This window comes from Myxocyprinus asiaticus, chromosome 29, assembly GCF_019703515.2.
Source record: "Myxocyprinus asiaticus isolate MX2 ecotype Aquarium Trade chromosome 29, UBuf_Myxa_2, whole genome shotgun sequence".
Classification (NCBI taxonomy): domain Eukaryota; kingdom Metazoa; phylum Chordata; class Actinopteri; order Cypriniformes; family Catostomidae; genus Myxocyprinus; species Myxocyprinus asiaticus.
In genome coordinates, this window is record NC_059372.1 from 33,480,950 (window position 1) to 33,503,300 (window position 22,351).

A 22,351-nucleotide genomic window follows, 5' to 3' on the forward strand; every position below is an offset into this window, starting at 1 on the left:
ACTGCACCTTTGTTCTCTTCTGCTTTATTTCCTTCACCACAAAATAGTTTTTTTTTTTTCTTTTTCTTTTCTTTTCTTTTTTTTTTTTCATCTCTCTTCAGTATGGCCACCACATGTAGAACAAGTAGATGTTCATTTTAACAGAAAGGTTATACAGAAATAATAAATGTTTTATAAAACTTCCAAAAAACGTACACACCTGTACATACGAAATGATTACAATATTACATATTTATCTAGTTCCCTATGGGTGAAAGGGTACTTATAATATCGTAATTACTGTTATTTTATAGGCTTCGTAAGCTCGAGGGAGCCAGGAACCATGTTTTATTTTCTAAAGAGGACAACTCTTATGTCTTCCTGCACTGAATAATGGACTCGGTAAATACACGAGTGAATTCCTTTACACTACGAAAGATTAGTCAGAAGGGAGTAAAAGTCATCTTTCAGATCCACACTAGTTTGATGTCACAACTGCGCTCCTGTGGTTAGTGAAACATAACAGTGGGCACGTGGGTGAGCGCGCGGTCACCAGTGGGTGGTGTCAGCACACGATTAGGTCTGCAAGTTTAAAGTACAAAAATAACCCAACTAATTTACCTTTCCTCAGAGCTGTTTCAGAGGGAGAAGTTGATGCTCAGAATTGATCCTTGGACTAAAATGGATTTGTTTAGGAGGATATTTTTTATGTAGCTGGCCTAGGAATCTGGAAGGCGCGTCTGACAACTTTTTCACAAATAACGATTCGTCGCGCGTGCACGCTTTTGATACGGACGCTGGTAAAATGGCAAAACATCTTCTTGATGCTGTTTTATTGATTATGTGTATGGTAAACATTTTCACCGAGGGTAAGTTCTCTAACAGGCTGAAACGGTGTAATTATTCTATGTGAGTTTACATCAGCAAATCATGTTTAGGATTTGTAACATTATGCTCAAATTAGTTTTAGTTACATTTTTGGCAAGATTATTCAATTATTATGAAATTAATCAAAGTAATTAATGAACAAATATTTAGCAGAAAGAAAATCAAGCATATTTGTTGCACTTTTTATTTTTATTTTTATTTATTTTTTATATATATATATATTTTTTTTTTTTTTTTTTTTTTTTGATTGTGTGATTATTTACATGACAACTTTTCATTACCTTATAGTAATGCTAAAAACGCCTTTATTATTTAAATGCCAAAGTATTTTATATATCATGGTAGTAGCCTATAGTGCACTGCCTTTCACTTTATACTAAATACTTTCTTGAAAAGTGTTCGTTATTGTTCATATGACAGGTGCACCATTGTCCGGGACGTTTGAGAGTCAAGACGCGCAACTGCCCTCTTCTGCTGAGTTTTCTTCTGATGCCCTGAACGGTGTTTTACATCAGCAGACTGAAACAGCGCTCAATGACACATCACACACTCGCGTGAGATCCAAACGCTGCACCTGCTACTCTTACAGCGACGTGGAGTGTGTCTATTACTGTCACCTGGGCATCATCTGGATCAACACTCCACAGTGAGTAGATGTACCATGATTTCAAGGCTGATGACAGCAGAAACAGTGTTAGCTACATGTTGTTAGAGAGATCTTTTGCATGGTTCTTCCAGTCAGATCAGACACAATATAGCAGCGAGTCTTCGGTCTAGTAACTGGTTAGTACAGCACTAGGTGGCTGCATAATCAGTTATTTGTATTACTCAAACTTGTTCTTGTCTGACTGTTCTTGTCTAAGTAGGTACAAAATGACTATTACTGTACCTCCATTCTTATATATTTATTATTAATTATCAACCTACCACCAAATTACCAACTAAACTACTTGCTGCCTGTTATGAACATCAAGATCATTCCATCTTGGTTCAAGTTGTTAAGTGCGTGCATGCATTTGCAGTATTTGTAAAAAAAAAAAAAAAAAAAAAAAAAAAAAAAGGTTTGAGCAGCTTTCAAGGTTTTGAATGTCAACTTTCAAAGGTTGGGTGGTTGGGGGTGTAAAGAGGGGGAGGACAAAACAAACTCCTGAGAAAGTAATACATTCCATGCGTGAAATAAGGGCAATGATACTCACTCATGCTGAAGATCCATTTTAAACGTTATTGTTCAGGCCTGCAGCTTGATGAATGATCAACCCAGTGACATAAAGCTCACACAGGGCCAGAGAACAGAGAGGTACGTGAAAGTAATTGGATGTGGTCGTTCGGTCTTGTCCTTTTCATCATATTGGTACAATATTGTTTTCCATCAAAGAGTCATTTAACACCTAGTAGTTGTAGTTTTGGATTAATTAGGGGGTCAAGGCTAGGGACAAGATGACGTGAATACAGTGTCATACCTGAAATGATTTATTTCATTTATTAGTTTGCTAGAATCAATATGAGTATTTAGATCAGTAAATCCTAAATCAGACCTTTTTCTTAGATCCTTGTGCATTGTACTTTAGGAAGTTTAGAGTATCTTTATAAAATATGCCTATATTATATACATTTTAACATTATATTCTTTTATATTATAACCACTTTGGTGACTTAAGAAATAATGGTTCAAACAATAAGCATCAACATAGGTCCAATTATAGTATTTAGATGTGTTAAGAAGAACCAAAGAGCAGGGCCTGGGTAGCTCAGGGAGTATTGACACTGACTACCTCCCCTGGAGTTGCGAGTTCGAATCCAGGGTGTGCTGAGTGACTCCAGCCAGGATCTCCTAAGCAACCAAATTGGCCCGGTTGCAAGGGAGGGTAGAGTCACATGGGGTAACCTCCTTGTGGTCGCAATTAGTGGTTCTCGTTCTCAATGGGGCATGTGGTAATTTGTGTGTGGATCACGGAGAGTAGCATGAGCCTCCATATGCGAAGTCTTCGTGGTGTCATGCACAGCGAGCAACATGATAAAATACGCAGATTGGCTGTCTCAGAAGCGGAGGCAACCACCACGAGGACCTACAAAGTAATGGGAATTGGGCATTCCAAATTGGGAGAAAAGGGGGTTAAAAAAATTAAATAAATAAAAGAACCAAAGAGACTGAATTGGAGAAGTTCCATTGGTTTTCTGTAGAAATTCTACATTTCATCATTACTTACCACAAACATACTGTATTTTGATGGGACTTTCATGGATGTTTCCATGGTGACAGTTACTGTCCATGGTGCTGATTCATGGAAACAGAGTATTAAATGTTTCCTCAAAAATTAAAAGGGATGGAAATAAAAGTTAGCACAGCAGAAACAATGTACTTCTCAAAATAAACCTTGTTTTTGTATCAATGGCTACAGCTGCTCCCACTTCTGAGTGTAGTTTGACTGTAGTAGCCAAAAATAGATAAAAGGATTATAATGAAGTCATGTAAACACTCCTTATCACTTGCTATTCGTTATTGTCTAACACTTGCTATAAACATTATTGTCTAACCGTCAGGGGGTAGAAAATTATCTTAAGAAAGGCTAAAAAAACTAAAACAATCACATACATTACATTAGAATTACATACTGTACATTACATGATATAAAAGCACAGAGGATAAGGTACAGTAAGAACAATAAAAGAACTGGGACCTAAAAGTTAATCTTGACTGCTTATTTAAAATACTAATAGCAGTTTGGGTAAAAGTTTTCTTATGCTGTTTTTGACCAAAGTACCATGTACCGTCTCCCAGATGGGAGTTGTTTAAAAAGGTCATGAAGTGCTATTTTTACTAATTGTATTTTCCCTGAGGTCCAATGATAATGTTATAAAAAAAATTTGCACCATTTTCCATCCTGTGTTTCGGTTTTGGCCTAAGCGCTTCTTTAAAACTTCAACGTAAACGCCCACTGTTATGATTGGCTAACATCATGCTGCCCCTCTGTAAGGGGGTCGAGTGGAAAGGAGGAGGCGAGAACCGGCTTGATAACTTAAATAATAATTTAATGAACAACTTAAACAAAAACACACAACCATAAACACACAAACAGTACAGCTGCCTGTAATTCTCTCTCTCTCTCGAACCGTTGTCCCCGGCCACCTTTATCCCTCGCGCGCCCCATCAGGCTGATTGGGGACCGGGCGTGCGTCATTCCAGCCCGGCCCCGCCCTCCTCGGCTCTACAGGAAGGTTACGTGTCGACCTGGTGTGCTGGCTACGAGGCACACAGTGGTCTGCCCGTCACACACCGCCAGTTCACGTAACACAGTTCAGCCAGTTGTGGCGTTTCGTATAGGGACCCCTAGTGCCACTACATCGACACAACGTCGAGTGAGTGACAGATAGGGAACGTCATGGTTACTTGCGTAACCTCCGTTCCCTGATGGAGGGAATGAGACGTTGTGTCCCTCCTGCCACAATGCTGAACTACCTGCTGAAATGGCCGGACCTTGTCTCGGCTCCTCAGCATAAAACCTGAATGAGTGGTTGCACGCCAGCTCCTTTTATACCCGTATGTCCGGGGGAGTGGCATGCAAATACCACTTGCCAATTTTTATTGGCCTTTTATCAAAGACCAGAGGTGTCTCGGGCTCCCAAGAGTGACCCCTAGTGTCACTACATCGACACAACTTCTCATTCCCTCCATCAAGGAACGGAGGTTACGCAAGTAACCATGACGTTCTCCATTTCATTACCCCTTTAAATGAGTTCTGAAAGGGGTGGGAAAGATCCATAGACCGTTTTCACAGACTGTGATGATGTGTTTCTGCCTTAGAGGCATAAATCTAGCAAACTTTTTAACATTATACTTTGTATTATATTACCCTGTAATATATATATATAAAAAAAAAAAAGAATTACCACAGCTGTGATGAGGTTTCTAACACAGCTGCTGAGGGAGTGACAGAACATTTGCCTCTTTTCCTCTTCTAACTGCTGTAATCCACCGCTCTTTATTTATTTATTTTTTCTTCTTTTGGAAAGCTGTGAAAGCATGATAGTGGATTTTTTCTTTTGCTGTTGGAGTAAATCGGTAGGCAAAAAGTATATTTGCTGTGGTCTCTCATTCATCAAGTTTACCCTGCTATCATTTACTTCTGCATTCCAAACCCAGATATGAGAAAAGGGTCCACTGTAATGAGGGAGGCTTTCCTTTTGACTGCCAGTGTGTATAGTTCTGAAAGAGATGCTTGTTGTTTACCTATTATCTTATTTGCCTGTTTTATGATCTATGTAAGCCTATTTTTACATTTAATTGAAAGAGGGTTGAACCACGTTAAAATATGTAAAGCAAGTATAGATTCAATAAGTGATTTATACACAACTGTTAAAATGTCCTTGCTGATATTAAACCTCCACAGCCTAGGCCTAGGCATTGTAAAGACTTTTTTAAAACCTTATCTACTCAACCAACTCTCCCTTAAACTGCATTGGTTTAACCCGTCAATAGTCTTAATGATCAAGTCCCACTGATATTCTCGGCTCGTTAAATTACAATTTGCACATTTTCTCCCCAACAACTGTTTTATCATCAATGACTAACCTTTCACTAATTTACAAATGTCCAATTTACAACCCCAATTCCGAAAAGTTGGGACAGTATGAAAAATATAAAAACAAAAAGGAGTGATTTGTAAATTATATTCACCCTTTGCTATATCGAAAGCACTACAACTAAACATTATATGATGTTTTACCCTGTGAATTTCATAGTTTTTATTTTTTATGTGCAGTAATTTCAAATCATGATTGCAACATACTCCAAAAAAAGTTGGGACAGTCGTGTGTTTACCACTGTGAAACATCACCATTTCTTCTAATAGCACTTATTAAGCATTTAGGCACTGAAGACACAAGTTTGTTAAGTTTAAAAAGTGGAATTTCCCCCCATTCATCCTTTAGCTGCACAATTATACGGGGTCTTCGTTGCCGTATTGTGTGCTTCATAATGCATCACACATTCTCAATTGGAGATGGTCAGAACTGTAGGCAGGCCAATCTAGCACCCGCACTCTCTGCTTATTCGGCCAGTATGTGGTTTGAAGTTGTCCTGCTGAAAATTCCAGGATGTCCCTGGAAAAGACTGCTGGATGGCAGTATATGCTGCTCCAAAATTTGTACATATCTGTCTGCATTAATGGTACCCTTACAGCCGGCGTAAGATGACAACGAGCCCAGAGAAGTCGGCAGTGCTTCTGGACAGTGTTGATGTACGGCTTCTGCTTTGCATAGTAAAGTCTTAACTTGCATCTGTGGATGCAGCGGCGAATGGTGTTGACTAACAAAGGTTTACTAAAGTAATCCCAAGCCCATGTTCATGATATCCATTACAGATGAATGATGTTTTTTAAGACAGTGATGTCTGAGGGATAAAAGATCACATGCATTCAGAAGTGGTTTTCATCTTGCCCTTTACGCACTGAGATTTGACCATATTTCTTGAATCTTTTAACTATATTGTGCACTGTAGAGGGTGAAATGCCCAAAATCCTTCCAATTTGTCTTTGGGGAACCATGTTCTCAAAGTGCTGGATTATTTGCAGAAGCATCTGTTGGCAAATTGACAAGGACTTGGCTGTTTTTGGAGGCTCCTTATATACTAGGACACAATTGCCTCACCTGTTTAACATCTCCCGTTTCACATTGCCTTGTTATTTTAACTCGTCAAATTGATATTAGTCTTAAATTGCCCCTCTTGTGGAGCATGTTGCAATCTGATTTGAAATGACTATACATTAAAAAAAAAACTATGAAATTCACAAGGTAAAACATCAAATAATGTTTAGTTGTAGTGTTTTCAATTTAGCAAAGGGTGAATATAATTTACAAATCACTCCTTTTTGTTTTTATTAGCATTTTTCATACTGTCCCAACTTTTTCAGAATTGGGGTTGTACTAATTAAATGCTAAATGCTCTAAATTTACATTAGAATATACAGTATGTATATACAGTGTGTATTTAGGTGTGTGTGTGTGGGGGGGGGGGGGGTGATATTATGAGCATGCGTGTACTTATAAATAAAATTATTAACTGTTTAACCATTTTACAGCTTTCTCGCTTTTATTTTTTCTTTATATGAAAATTGACCTGAAGGACCTTCTTAGGTTCTTTTTTTTTTTTTATAGCTTTGTATATAAATACATGAAATAAAAAATAATTACATTGCCAGGTTCAGATCACCATCTTAGGAGGCAGCATAATTAAGTTGGCTTCCTTTTGGTACAGGCTTCACTGCAGGAGCAACATGATCACCAGGGAAATTGACATGTAGCTGCCAAAAATTCATGTTCCCTGAAATCAACCCCATTCTGTCGAATTATTAACAAGTGCCATCCCCATCAGACATTTTCTGCATACATTTAGTTGTAATTGCAATTTCCTCTAGCACTAATGATGGTGTGTTTTGCAAGCAACCTTAGAGACACAGGCTCTGATCCCGTGGGAACCAGGAAGTAATCGAATTCACATACTGTAAACAATGTTGAATTGACGGGATTGACGGTTAGGTTTAGGTTTCAGGTTTGGGTTAGGGTGTGTGGTTAATGAAATATGCATTGCTGTTGTATTACAACATTTACATCTAAAATACAGCTTGCTTTAGGCGTCATTTTGCAAACATTTCTGGAGCTTATACATGCCTACAACATTTCCAACATCGGCCACAGGTGGGCAGTGATTTTAATTTTGGTAAGTGCAGACCGATTTCAGCAGCAAAACTGACCATTGCCAAATTTGCAGTGTGATCAGTCTGTCGGGAGCATGACTATTACGCCATAAAAATGATGCCTCCATTGGCACCTCACTAGGTTTTGAAAAGTTACAGCAAAGACTCCTCACTTTGTGCTATTTCACATCATGTGTGAAAAGCATAGGACAAAAATATACATTCAGTAATGTGCTTGTACAAAAATGACAGCATGCAGTCATGATTAGTAATGAGTTACTGCAGGCCATTCTATTTAACCAAATACATTATTGATCATCCCAGGACATTTAGTAGAGTTATTCTGAATGACATTGAGCTGTTTGAACTATGACTTACAATGTGGTGAGGCGCATCGCTCATCATGGATATTGACAGATGTTTGTCCAAGAAGCCTGCTCGGACCACTGGCTCCACAATGAAACCAAATGGTCAGCATAAGAACAAATACTTTTGATCTTATCTAAGAGGCATTCATATCACATTAAACAGAGTGGATGGAGATCAGAGACAAGCTAATATAAGAGAATGGCACTTCTCCCAGATGAGACTGCAGAAAGATTTTTCGCAGGTGTGAAAACCCAACATTTCCATCACTAAAAGCATCATCTTGTGGTTTATCTCCAACTCAACATCAGTGCAATTTTAGCTTAGTTTTGAGTGTGATGTTTTTTTATGAGTATACCTGTTACATCCCTCTAGAACATTTAAAGGAATATTCCGGGTTCAATTCAAGTTAAGCTCCATTAACAGAGTTTTTACATAATGTTGACAACCAAAAAAATTATTTAGACTAGTCCTGCCTCCTTTTCTTTAAAAAAAAAAAAAGAAAAAAAAATCGAGGTAACAGTGAGTTACTTACAATGGAAGTGAAGGGGGCCAGTTTTTTGGGATGGTTTAAAAGCATAAATGTGAAGCTTATTATTATAAAAGGACTTACATTAATTCTTCTGTTAAAACCTGTATATTATTTGAGATGGAAAGTTGTTTAAATCGTCGTTTTTAACTTTACGCAGATTTTATCACACTAAAATCATGTTATCACACATTTTTTTACGTCTTGTGGCTATACTTTTAAAACAGTGTGTATTTTAAAGGGGTCATGACATACTCTTTTTTTTTTCTTTTTTTTATTAGCTTTCTTGAGGTCCACTTATAATGTTAGTATAGTTTTTGTGCCAAAAACAGTCATAATTTAGTCATATATAATAATTTTCCACCCTGTCTCTGGCCCTCTGTCTGAAACGCTCAGTTTAAAGCTGATTGGCCCTTTAAGACTTCAGTGTAAACGCCTGCTGTTGCTAAATTGCTAACATCATTGAGCCCTTCCAATAGAGCCATATTTGAAACGCAGTCCGAAGAAAATGAACAAATTCCATAAGACCACTAAATTTATAAAATTAAATTTCAGGATTAACACATAACCCACATCCAGCACATTTCATCTGAATATATTAAACTGTTCACTCAAGCAGCACCATAAACTATCAAACAGTCATGACATATGAAATATTCATGAATGAAATTTTTTACTTACTGATTTGCAGTCCAAAAGTGTTTTAACTGCCCCATCCTTCAATAACAGTTCCTGTAACTGGTTCACAAGCATACAATATGTAATGTTTAAGTGTGTTTTTGTTCATGTTTTGTTTTCATGTCTTTTATTTTGAAATTAGTTTTTCCTTCTGTTTCTGGTCATGTGTGTTGGTCATGTGTGTTGGTCATGTGTGTTGGTCATGTGGTTTCCTGTTTCCCTCATGTTTAATGTGTCTTGTTCTTATTGGTTCTTGGATTATTAGTCTTGTCTTTTCATTGGTTCATGTTTATTAGTCTTGTTATCTTGTTTATCAGTTCAGTTTTGTCATTGGTCCCTATGTTATTAGTTCAGTCTTGTCATTGGTGGTTTTGTTATCTTGATAAACCTAGTCTATGTGTTTAGGCCCTCATGTTTGCCTTGTCGAGTATTGTGATTGTATTATCCTGTAATGTTGTGTCATAGTCTTTGTTTTCATTAGTTAAGTTCAGTCAAGTCAAGTCAAGTCAAGTCAAGTCATAGTATAGTCCTGTTTGGTTCATGTTTAGGTTGTGTTTAGTTTCTTTCACGTTTTTGGATACACTTAGTCAATAAACTGCACTTGGGTTCTCACTACATCATCGTCTTCACTTGCTCCTGTCTGCCTGTTCTGCTCTGCCTGCTCTGTAACGTTACATAATACAATCTATGCTGAAATGTTCTGAATACACAAACGTTATACAGTACAGTCCATGGTGATGTTGGGGTGCTTCAATTGGCTTCAGCAGGCCAAAGCAGAGCTGCTGGTCTTCAAATCTCACATCTTCCATGTTTGTTTCCACACAGAACGGCATGTGTTTCCCCCAGTCAGTGGCATCAGCAGAATGAGAAGCATTTTTAAAAGTTGTGTTTGTACCGTTCAATACGATCAAAGATGTCCATGCTTAAAAAAGACCAACAATTAAAAATAGCACAGATGGTTGCAAAAACGGTCCAGGACGCCTTCAAAACAGCACAACAGCAAGACAGTGCAGCTGAATGAAACACAATGGGGGATCCATTTTAGAGTTATAACTTGACATCGTGTCTTTTAAAAGTGGCATGAGATGTATGATAATGGTCAAAGCCATGCACGTTCATGTAGAAAAACATTTAAATCCAGAAAGGCACATGAAGGTGTCCTTTGTAAGTCCACTTTGGATGAATCTCCCATGACAGGCCCCACTCTCTCCTCTTCACCTGTATGACTAACTGACTGAGCACCAGTGGGTGGGGCCAAGGTGCAATGATGGAAAAATAGTCATTACATATGCAGATATATTTGGTCCTTGTGACATCACAAGTTCCACAAATTCCAAACAAGCCGTTTTTGCAGTTTGGTTTAAATAAATGCTCTTTTTCTATTAAGGAGGAAGTTTTCAGTTCTGAAACTTACATTATGTTTTTATAGTACAATGACCTCTTATATGTCAAAAGATCAAGGAAAGTTTGATTCCTCATGTCATGACCCCTTTAATGTTTACTGATTCCCTTTCATTGTAAGTGCCTCACTGTAACCCATATTTTTGCTTTTTTAAAGAAAAGAAGGGATTAGTCAAAATAAAATTTTGTGGTAGTCAACATTATGCCACAAATGCTGTCGATTGAGCTTAACTTGCACTGAACCCAGAATATTCCTATGAGCGAAAATAAAATGAGCTGTGCTGAAGAGCACAATTGCAAGTGTGATATTGCCTTTATACAACAGTTAAAAAAGAAGTTAATATCGAGTAACCTATAGTTTAGACAACATTGATTGTAACAACAATACCCGGACTCACTTATTATTATTTTCGGCGATTTTAACAGAACCAATCTCACCCATGAACTGGCAAAATACAGACAGCACATTACATGCCCCACCAGAGACAGAAATATAGTATACTGGATCACTGCTACACAGCATTAAAGGATGCATATCGCTCTGTCCCTAGAGCAGCTTTGGGACTCTTTAATCACTGTCTGGTTCATCTTCTTCCGACCTACAGGCAGAATCTAAAATCAGCTAAACCTGTAGTTAAGACTGTAAAGAGATGGACCAATGATGCAGAGCTGGAACTATAAGTCTGCTTTGACTGCACTGATTGGAGTGTTTTTGAAGCTGAAAACACCAACGTGGATGAGCTTACAGATACTATGACATCATGTATCAGTTTCTGTGAGGATATGTGCATTCCTACTAGGACTTATTTAACGTTCAATAATGACAAACCATGGTTTACAGCCAAACTCAGGTAGCTTTATCAGGCCAAAGCGGATGCTTACCAAAGTGGGGATAAAAGTCATTTGTGGAACTGGTGTTGGCCCACCTGAAGGACATCACTGGACCATTTCTGGATTCCATTCAATTTGCTTATCAAGGAAACAGGTCTGTGGATGATGCAGTCAACATGGGATTGCATCATATCCTGCAACATCTGGACAGACCAGGAACATATGCAAAGACCCTTTTTGTGGACTTCAGTTCGGCTTTCAATACCATCATCCCAGCTATTCTCAGGCCTAAATTAAACCGACCTTCTTTTCCCACTTCTATCTGTCAGTGGATCACCAGCTTTCTGATAGATAGGCAGCAGCTTGTGAGACAGGGGAAATTCACTTCCAGCACCTGTACAATCAGCACTGGTGCCCACCAGGGATGTGTGCTCTCCCCACTACTCTTCTCCCTGTACACAAACGACTGCACTGCCAAGGACCCTTCTGTCAAGCTCCTGAAGTTTCAACATTGACCACGCTCACCATTCTGAACAGCACTGTGGCAGCAGTGGAGTCATTCAGGTTCCTGGGCACTACCATCTCACAGGATCTGAAGTGGGAGATCCACATTGACTCCATTGTTAAAAAGGCCCAGTAGAGGGTGTACTTCCTTTGCCAGTTGAGGAAGTTCAACCTGCCACAGGCGCTGCTGATACTGTTCTACTCAGCAATCACTGAGTCTGTCCTCTGCACTCAATAACTGTCTGGTTTGATTAATCTATGAAATCGGACATCAGAAGACTACAAAAGACAGTTTGGACTGCTGAGTGGATTATTGGTTGCCCTTTGCCCTCCCTTCAAGAACTGTACACTTCCAGAGTGTGGAAAAGGGCTGGAAAAATCACTCTGGACCCCACACACCCAGCCCACTACCTTTCTGGACTGTTGCCTTCTGGCCGGCGCTACAGAGCACTGAGCACCAGAACCATCAGGAACAGTTTTTTCCCTCAGGCTATCCATCTCATGAACAGTTAAAACTGCCCCATTGAGCAATAATTATGTGCAATACACAGCTTAGTCTATTTATATATCTTGACATATCCTACCTCTTCTGCCATTACATTCCCTTACACTATATATATATATATATATATATATATATATATATATATATATATATATATTTTTTTTTTTTTTTTTTTTTTTAATCTTATTGTGTATTTCTATATATACTTATATTTTATTTGCTTTTTTTAATTTTTATTATTATTATTATCTCTGTCTTGTTCTTGTATTGTTTGTGCACTGGAAGCTTCTGCCACCAAGACAAATTCCTTGTATATATATATATATTGTTTTGTTTTTTTGCTCCATCATTGAAAATAGCTCCCAAAGAATCCAAACAATTGTGCTAACAAAAAGTGAAGCCTCCTAATGCTATAGATACTTGACGACACTTGTCCAATCAGATTAGAGGACCAGAAATTATTGTTGAATAATACATATGTTTAAAGAATAGTTCACACAAAAATTATACATTTACTCACACCCATGTTGTCTTTCTTCTGTGAAACACAGAAGGAAATCTTAGGCAGAATGTCCAAGCTTCTATATAAGAAAAGTGGATGGTGATTTATGCTGCCAAGCTCCAAAAATGGCCAAGAAAAACAAAACAAAAATATATGAATCATGCTCTATATTCCAAGTCTTCTGAAGCCATACAATAGCTTTTTGTGAGGAACAGACCCAAATTTTAGTCATTCACTGGTAATCTTCCTCTTCATAGCTCTCAAATCTTCAGAGCTATTTTGTGGTTGCATTTTTTCATATTTCTGTGTCACGATCGGTCATGTGGCATGCAAGAAACAAAAAGCGAGTCCTTAAAGCCAGAACAGAATTAACATTTTTGAACCATGTGTTATCTCAGGAATTTCCAATATGTTTTTAGAATGACAGATTCTGATTTATGAGTAAAATAAGGTCTGTTTTTACATTATTTGAAGAGACTTTCACGTTTTCCTCTACAACATATATTGCACAAAGTCGTACTTAAACATGAATTTTGAAGCCTCCATGTTATAAAAACATATGTTGCTAAGAAGTTGCTAAGGACTTGTAGTCCAGTAATCTCTTGTATATTTACACATTAACTGTAATAGTGTGATGTTCACAGGACTATGTTGTCACTTCAGTTCTCAGCATGTGCTGCAGCATGAAATAATTACATAGATTAAGATGTTTAGATTGTAATTTTTATCTAAAGTATGTTTGTTGATTGTTGCCATTGTTGAGTTTTGTATGTTGAGTGTTGATATCTGTGTGTGTTTGGTTGAAAACTCATATAATAAAATCACCAGAAACAACAAACTCTCAGCTTGCTAGGATCACATTGCAATAATTCCTTTAATTGCTTTAATTAGATTATTTCTTGACAATAATATACAACAGTACCACATATAGTAGAGTTTGAAAGATGAAAATTCTCTCATCATTTACTCACCCTCATGCCATCCCAGATGTGTATGACTTTCTTTCTTCTGCAGAACACAAATGAAGATTTTTAGAAGAATATTTCAGCTCTGTAGGTCCATCCAATGTAAGTGAATGGCGGCCAGAACTTTGAAGGTCCAAAAAAACACATAAATGCAGCATAAAAGTAATCCATATGACTCTAGTGGTTTAATCCATATCTTCAGAAGTGACATGATAGATGTGGGTGAGAAACATATAAATATAAGAATCCTTATTTTGGGATGAACTGTCCTGTAAAGTGTATTTTTTGTGTCCCTAGTAACAGTGCAAACAATCGTGTTTTACTAAAACACAATTACACTGACAAGAAGGTCATTATATAATAATGAATATGGTCCATCACCATAATGGTGACTTCAAACAAAACACAACTTTTTATAACAAAACAACACTAAATAGAGCTAAGACCTCTATTAATTCTGAATATAACTTTTGTGCATGTTCCCATTAAGCCACAAGCATTAAACTACTGTAAATACATTATTCAAGCAAGGACTTATCTGTATTTCACCACTGAATGATCTCATAATGAAGTGCAATCCTGTTATATACAGTATTTTTTGTAATAATAAAAAAAAAGTTAAAACTTGGTAATATTTTACAGTGAATGTACATTGGCTGAATTGTAGTTTTATTAGACAACTGAAGGGTGGCAGGATTGGATTAAATGTTTTAATGTGTCAACAGAATGAACAATTACTCTATTATTCTTTGGGTTTTAAAATATATGGTTCAAAACTTCAGTAGCTTTCACCAAGATGGAACTAGGATTTGTAATGTTCATTTTCCTAAAATGCTTTGCAAATAACAGCTATTTACCATAAAAATAGTCACTTCACAATGAACCAGAATGCAACATTTATGACAGCAAACTGTTGTATTTGAGAATTACAGAAGATTGCTGTTCGAATTTTGCCTTAAATTTACAGAATGTTTTTTTTTTTGTTGTTTGTTTTTTTTTGTTTTTTACAGTGATACTATGCACAGTAACTCAGCAGAGTTAGAACGCCATTCATAAAGTTCTACACAACCCCTTCACCATGCTTGTATGAAGTATTCTGGTTTATTTGATGATGTTTTAAACTATGAATGTGATTGTAGTACTCTCAGCTCTGTTTAGCACATTTTACCATGTTGAAATCCATTCCACAGAATTTCACAGATTTCTCCCATATATATATCAGCACAGAAAATGTGAAAAAAAGAAGAAAAATGTCAGCAGATTCCATCTAGACCTAACAATAAGCAACATGCTGGACCTTAAGATTTAGGCAAATTGTAAAAATAATGGCATGAAAATGAGTGGCTCTGGAATAGCATTAGCACAGTGTTCTGTCTTCATTTTCATGCCAAAGAAAGAACAAAGGAGCAAAAATCACCAAACATGTGGTTATTATAATCTTTCACTCTCTTTTAAGCAGCATATGCTTATTGTTTTATAATATGAGTCTTCCTCTGAAATATTGGACAGTAAAATAGTGGATTACTGCTCAAAATGTGTTGTGGAATGCATGAAAAATTCTGTACATTGAAGATCACAGAAGTTATTTGTATAACTCGCATAGAAGTGTACATAGTAGGATCTTCATATTTTCTGAGACCGATTGCCCCTGCTAACTAGATTTTCACCTTTTACACAGAGCTGTGGAGGTAACTGTTCTTTCAAAACAACATATTGCCAAGAAAGCCTTTTTCCGTTTATGTGAAGTTGAACAAAAATGTTCCTCACATGGTTCTAATTTTTTTATTTATGAAATTATTCTTTCATTTTGTCCTTTCAAAACCAAATGTGCAAATTCTTTGGGGATCAATGCATCTAAATTTGCATTATTGTTGGATTAAATGAAGATCAAATAAAATTGTCCACAGCTTTTTATGGAGCTTATGTGTATCAGAAATACTGGACATTTGAAGATATTGGAATTAGTTGGATATCTCTGCTTTACTTAATTTAAAACTACAAAAGAAATCAAATTTTTGTTATATTCATGAATATAATATATTCTGATTTCATGTCTGGCCTTCACTTCCTGTCTGTAGGCGCACAGTTCTATACGGCCTGTCTAGTTACCGCAGCCCTCTGCGATTGAGACGCTCCAGTGGCACAATTGGGTTTGTGCTTCATCGCTGCACATGTGCAGACCACAACGATGTGTTATGCCACAACTTCTGTGATTCAAGGTACAGTAAACAAATTATTCAAATGTGTATTTAAAAAGTATTGGTATTTACAGTCGTAAGCCTATTTACTATTAATGGATGTCTAAAAATAATTTTAGTGCTTGATTGTAGAAGATGACACAGTGGCAAGAAAAAGTATGTGAACCCTTTGGAATAATCTGCATTATGTATAAATTTGTCTTAAAATATGGTTTGATCTTCATCTAAGTTACAGTAATGAATAAACACAATGTGCTTTAACTAATAAAACACAAATTATTGTATTGTTCTTTTACATACTGAATAAATAATTCAAACATTCACAGTTTAGGTTGGAAAAAAGCTAATGAGGTCAACAAAAGCTAATTAGAGTCAGGAGTTGGCAAACCTGGCATCAAAGTAATGAAACGAGATTGGAGGTGTAGGTTAGAGCTAGTTTTACTTCTAAAAAGCACTCAAACATTTTGAGTTTGCTATTCACAAGAAGCATCTGCTGATGTGGACCATGCCTCACAAAAAAGAGATCTCAGAAGACCTACGATCAAGAATTGCTGCTTTGCATAAAGCTGGAAAGGGTTACAAAGTTTTCTCGAAGAGCTTAGATATTCATCTGTCCACAGTTAGACAAACTGTTTATAAATGGAGATGATTTAGTACTCTGGCTACTCTCCCTAGAAGTGGCCGTCCAGCCAAGATGACTAAAAGGGCACACTGCAGAATGTTCAATGAGGTAAAAAAAAGGAACCCTAGCGTGACAGCTAAAGACTTGAAGGAATCACTGGAACTGGTTAACATTTTTGTTCATGAGTCTGAGTCTAATATACAGAAAACTGTAAACAGGCATGGTGTCCATGGCAGGGCACCACAAAGGAAGCTGCTGCTTTCCAACAAAAACATTGCCGTGCATCTGTTTGCCAAAGACCACCTTGATGCTACTGGGAAAATGTTTTGATGACTGATGGCGCAACTGATAACACATTGCATCAACAGCCTCTGAAACATGGGTTGAAGTCTCGTGGAAGCCAGGAGTAATCACATTCACAAGGGTTGGTGTTAGGGCATATGGTTAATAAAATATGCATTCCTCTTCACTGTATTTCATATTTTACAACTAAAAACAAGACACTTTACAACTCACTTTTGGTGCTCCTCTGTAATAATTTCACCCTGAAACTGGAGCTCACACATGCCCATACGTTCAACAACACTTCCAGCATCAGCCGTTAGGGGCAGTGCTTTAAATTTCAGTAAGCACTTTCATGCCTACTGTTGCCAAGTTCACAGTGAGATCAGTCCGGTCATGGTGAGGTACTAAGAATGTAGTAGTATAGATACAATCCTAAAAATACTATTTTTTCTAAGCACTAGAAGATGCTATTATTCTAGGTATATTGTTAGCATAACGATGCGAGTGAGGTATGGGGAAGTTTTCCAAATGTTGTTTGCGCTGTTTCTGGTCATTTATTTTTAACAAGGTCCCTGATCATTTCCATCTGACTTAAACAGTTTGTGTGCCACATATTACCACACATCCTTTTGTGAGTTGGTCACAATGTAACCCAGGCCTTGCAAAGAGTTTGTAATTGAAGAATGGAGCAGTGGTAACTACATTGGACCCAATAACTAAACCACAGTCCAGAATAACTGCTGTTACTCACTTCACATGTGAACATGGCTTTACACAGAAGACTTGGAGTTACAGCTGCAAAAATAATAATAATACTTTTAAGCTTCAGAGAGAGGGCTGTTATTGGTGCAAGAAACCTTGACAAGCATAATAAACATATACTAGGAAATATAGTCTGTTCAGATAGTTTTTCAATAGGTTGCTTAATGTCATGGAAAAACTTAGGGAGAAGTTTATTCTGATTACATTTTGAATACATCATGATACAGTGTGTAATCCTGTTTTTCTGGATTTCACAGAACACAGAACAGAGTACCAGACAGAATTGAAAGGACAATCCCCTGAGTAAAAAATCTTCACTTCTCGAGAGATCTGGACTCATGATTAACATGGCACCTTTCTAGGCACAGGTTTTGAATTTTACAGACTATGATTTGGAGCAGCAGCTACCCGACATTCCTCACCATGCATTTCCTGGAACACTCTTGACTCATCTGGTCCACGGTACCAAGTGCATTCTTCAGAAAATACATTGCAGATGAAGCATGTCTTTAAGACCCGAATCTTTGCTTCAAGGTATATAAACACTGTACTTGTTTCAGTTTGGTTCTAGAATAATTATGCAATGATGAGCATGCTTCTAATGCAAATGTGGACTTCTTTACATTTGGGAACCTTGCAGTGTTTTTTTTGTTTTTTTTGGGGGGGGGGGGATTTTTCCCCTTTTTCTCCCAATTTGGAATGCCCAATTCCCAATGCGCTCTAAGTCCTCGTGGTCGCATAGTGATTCGCCTCAGTCCGGGTGGCGGAGGACGAATCCCAGTTGCCTCCGCGTCTGAGACAGTTAACCCGCACATCTTATCACGTGGCTTGTTGAGTGCGTTGCCAGGGAGACATAGCGCGTGTGGAGGCTTCACGCCATCCACCGCGGTAACCACGCTCAATTCACCACGCGCCCCACCGAGAACAAACCACATTATAGCGACCACGAGGAGGTTACCCCATGTGACTCTACCCTCCCTAGCAACCGGGCCAATTTGGTTGCTTACGAGACCTGGCTGGAGTCAGGAACCTTGCAGTGTTGAAATATGCCTGTAAAATATACTGTACATTGATCTCCACTTTTTTGGCCGAATTTCTAAGGACACTGGGTAAAGATAAAAAACATTTTTTTTTAACTTGAACCAAAATTTCTCCACTTGCCTGATACAAAAAGAAAACATTTAGCATTTTGAACACTATATAGGATAAACTATTTAACCCTGTAAAGTCTGACATATTGTCAGAATTTGTTTTTTGTTTTTTTGTTTTTTTTACATTAAACAGTTTTTAGTACCATTAGACAAACTATAAAAAGACATTTTTGCAAGTTCTTTTTTTTAATTTTTTTTAGGAATCATATTTGATACATTAGGCTTTAAAGGTCATTATTCTCCTGAGGCCCAGCAATTAATTTTTGTATAGGACATTTGTTATTTAAGTTTTTCTTAGCCCATACATGCTACAGTGGTAAATCTACAGGGGTGTTATCAGAGGAATCTCTGCTTTTCAGAGATACAAAATGTCTGAGAGCTTAGCCATGACAACTTCCTCTCCTTGGTCTATAAATATGGATTGAAATGTATCACATTTCAGTTAAAGAGCACCTATTATGGTTTTTAAATGTGCCTAATTTTGTTTTAAAGGTCTCATACAATAGATTTACATGCATTCAATGTCAAAAAACATTTTAATTTGCTCATAATTTAAATTGCAGCATTACCTTTTTTTCCCTGTGTCAAAAACGACTTCTTCAATGATCCGTTCTAAAAGATTCATTCTAAACTCCTCCTTTCAGAGAGCCTACTCTGCTCTGATTGGTTAGATGTCCCAGTCTGTTGTGATTGGTCTACCGCTTAATGTTGTGTTTGAGGGCGGGTCAAAGCTGTTCGCGAGCAGCCAATGAAGACCAGAGACAGGTTTTTTGTTACCAAATTATGTAGGTTAGTACAGGAAGTAAGTCGTCATGGTTACTTGCGTAACCTCAGTTCCCTGATGGAGGGAACGAGATGTTGTGTCGATGTAGTGACACTAGGGGTCACTCTTGGGAGCCCGAGACATCTCTGGTCTTTGATAAAAGGCCAATGAAAATTGGCGAGTGGTATTTGCATGCTACTACCCCGGACAAATGGGTATAAAAGGAGCTGGTATGCAACCACTCATTCAGGTTTTATGTTGAGGAGCTGAGACAAGGTCCGGCCATTTCAGCGGGTAGTTCAGTGTTGTGGCAGGAGGGACACGACGTCTTGTTCCCTCCATCAGGGAACGGAGGTTATGCAAGTAACCATGACGTTCCCTATCTGTCACTCACTCGACGTTGTGTCGATGTAGTGACACTAGGGGTCCCTATACGAAGCGCCACAACTGGCTGAACTGTGTTACGTGAACTGGCGGTGTATGATGGGCAGATCACTGTGTGCCTTGTAGCCAGCGCACCAGGCTAACATGTAACCTCCCCCAACATAGTTATGAGTGTCAAACGGCCCTTTGGGGACAAGTTGACTACCCAAAAGATAGAGACAGGCTAACCCAGTCATGGCCTCTTTTCCCTTTCTTTTTTTCCACTCCCTAAAAAAGAAGGGGGATTATCCGACTGGGCCGCCAGGTCTAGTCGGGGGTGTCCCTCCCAAGGGAGACCACACCTCGCCCAAAGAGAGGGGGGGATATTTAAGTGGAAAAAATACATCACATGGTCTTGACGACCAAGTGGAGAGTCTCAAGGTAGATCCTACCCAATGGGGGAGGAGTTACAACAAACATGGAGACTGGGGCAGAACGGCTCTGCCCAAGGAAGATGCAGTTTGCCAACAGGGAAACGAATTAGCGGAAGATATACATCGCATGGGGTTACCTTACAGGGAACTGCCATATGCGGAGCACCTACCCCAGAACAGGACTCTTAGTTAGCACATGTACTGGGCCAGCAGTGAGTCTCTCTGAACACTCGACTGCCACAGGGCTCAGAGGAAGTCAACCAGGGAACATACTTTGTGAACACTACTGGGAATTAATGGCGCACGTCTTCAGCTCAAAAGAGGTGGAAGGCGCTATGTGCAAGCGATACACCCAGCCAGCTATCCCGGGCTTATCCGCTTGTATTGCGTGCCACTACCTGGGACGAAACTGGTTCCACCGAGAGGTTATAGAACCTTGCAAAGGTGTTGGGTATTGCCCAGCCTGCTACTCTGCAAATGTCTGTTAGAGAGGCACCCCTGGCCAGGGCCCAGGAGGCCGCTACACCCCTGGTGGAATGGGCTCATAGCCCTAACGGGGGCGGCATGTCCTGGGCATGATATGCCATAGCTATGGCGTCAATGAGCCAGTGGGCGATCCTCTGCTTGGAGACAGCGCTTCCTTTCCACTGTGCACCAAAGCAGACAAAGAGCTGCTCAGAGATTCTAAAGCTCTGCGTGCGATCCAAATAGATGCGTAAAGCACGCACCGGATACAGCAACGATAGGGTTGGGTCTGCCTCCTCCTGGGGCAGCACTCGCCGGTTCACCACCTGATCCCTAAAAGGGGTCATGGGAACCTTGGGCACATAGCGCGGTTGGGGTGTCAGGATCATGTGAGAGTAGCCCGGACCAAACTCCAGGCACGTTTCGCTGACAGAGAACGCTTGCAGGTCTCCTACCCTCTTGATGGAAGTGAGCGCAGTCAGGAGGGCAGTCTTCAAGGAGAGTGCCTTAAGCTCAGCTGACTGCAAAGGCTCATAGGGGGCTCTCTGTAGACCCTGAAGAACTACAGAGAGGTCCCATGAGGGAACGAGGCACGGTCTGGAGGTATTGAGCCTCCTGGCACCTCTCAGGAACCTGATGATCAGGTCGTGTTTCCCTAAGGACTTACCGTCGACTGTGTCGTGGTGTGCTGCTATGGCGGCAACATACACCTTCAAGGTGTAAGGGGACAGCCGCTCTTCCAACCTCTCCTGCAGGAAGGAAAGCACTGATCCGACTGCGCATCTCTAGGGGTCTTCCCATCGGGAAGAACACCACTTAGCAAACAGATGCCACTTAAAGGCATACAGGCGCCTCGTAGAGGGGGCCCTAGCCTGAGTGATCGTGTCTACCACTGTGGGTGGTAGACCGCTTAGGTCTTCCGCGTCCCGTCCAGGGGCCAGACATGGAGATTCCAGAGGTCTGGTCGCGGGTGCCATATGGTGCCCCGTCCCTGAGAAAGAAGATCCTTCCTCAGGGGAATTCGCCGAGGGGGGGCTGTCGCAAGGAGAGTGAGGTCCGAGAACCACGTCTGGGTGGGCCAGTAGGGTGCTACCAGGATGACCTGCTCCTCGTCCTCCCTGACCTTGCACAGGGTCTGTGCAAGTAGGCTCACTGGGGGAAACGCATATTTGCACAGGCCAGGGGGCCAGCTGTGTGCCAGTGCGTCTATGCCGTGGGGGCCCTCGGTCAGGGCGTACCAGAGCGGGCAGTGGGAGGATTCTTAGGAGGTGAACAGGTCCACCTGTGCCTGTCCGAATCGACTCCAAATCAGCTGGACCACCTGAGGGTGGAGTCTCCACTCTCCCCTGAGGGTAACCTGCTGTGACAGCGCGTCCGCTGTAGTGTTGAGGTTGCCCGGGATGTGAGTGGCTCGCAGAGACTGAAGTGCTGCTGACTCCAGAGGAGGAGACGGCGAGCGAGTTGTGAC

General features: G+C 39.5%; 1 protein-coding gene across 2 annotated transcripts in view; it reads left to right on the plus strand.

The window, feature by feature from the left end:
- Positions 1-628: 628 nt before the first annotated feature.
- The window catches only part of LOC127420532 (endothelin-1-like), a 32,357-nt gene continuing 10,634 nt past the window's right edge, over positions 629-22,351 (plus strand). The window contains exons 1-4 of one of the 2 annotated variants that reach the window (XR_007893821.1): positions 629-848; positions 1,288-1,513; positions 15,919-16,059; positions 17,965-18,241. Coding sequence is in view for 1 of the 2 variants with exons in the window: in XM_051662897.1 (XP_051518857.1) it covers positions 785-848; positions 1,288-1,513; positions 15,919-16,059 (431 nt within the window). In the remaining variant the exon portion in view is untranslated. The remainder of the gene's footprint in view (positions 849-1,287; positions 1,514-15,918; positions 16,060-17,964; positions 18,242-22,351) is intronic. The other variant, XM_051662897.1, reaches the window with a different exon arrangement.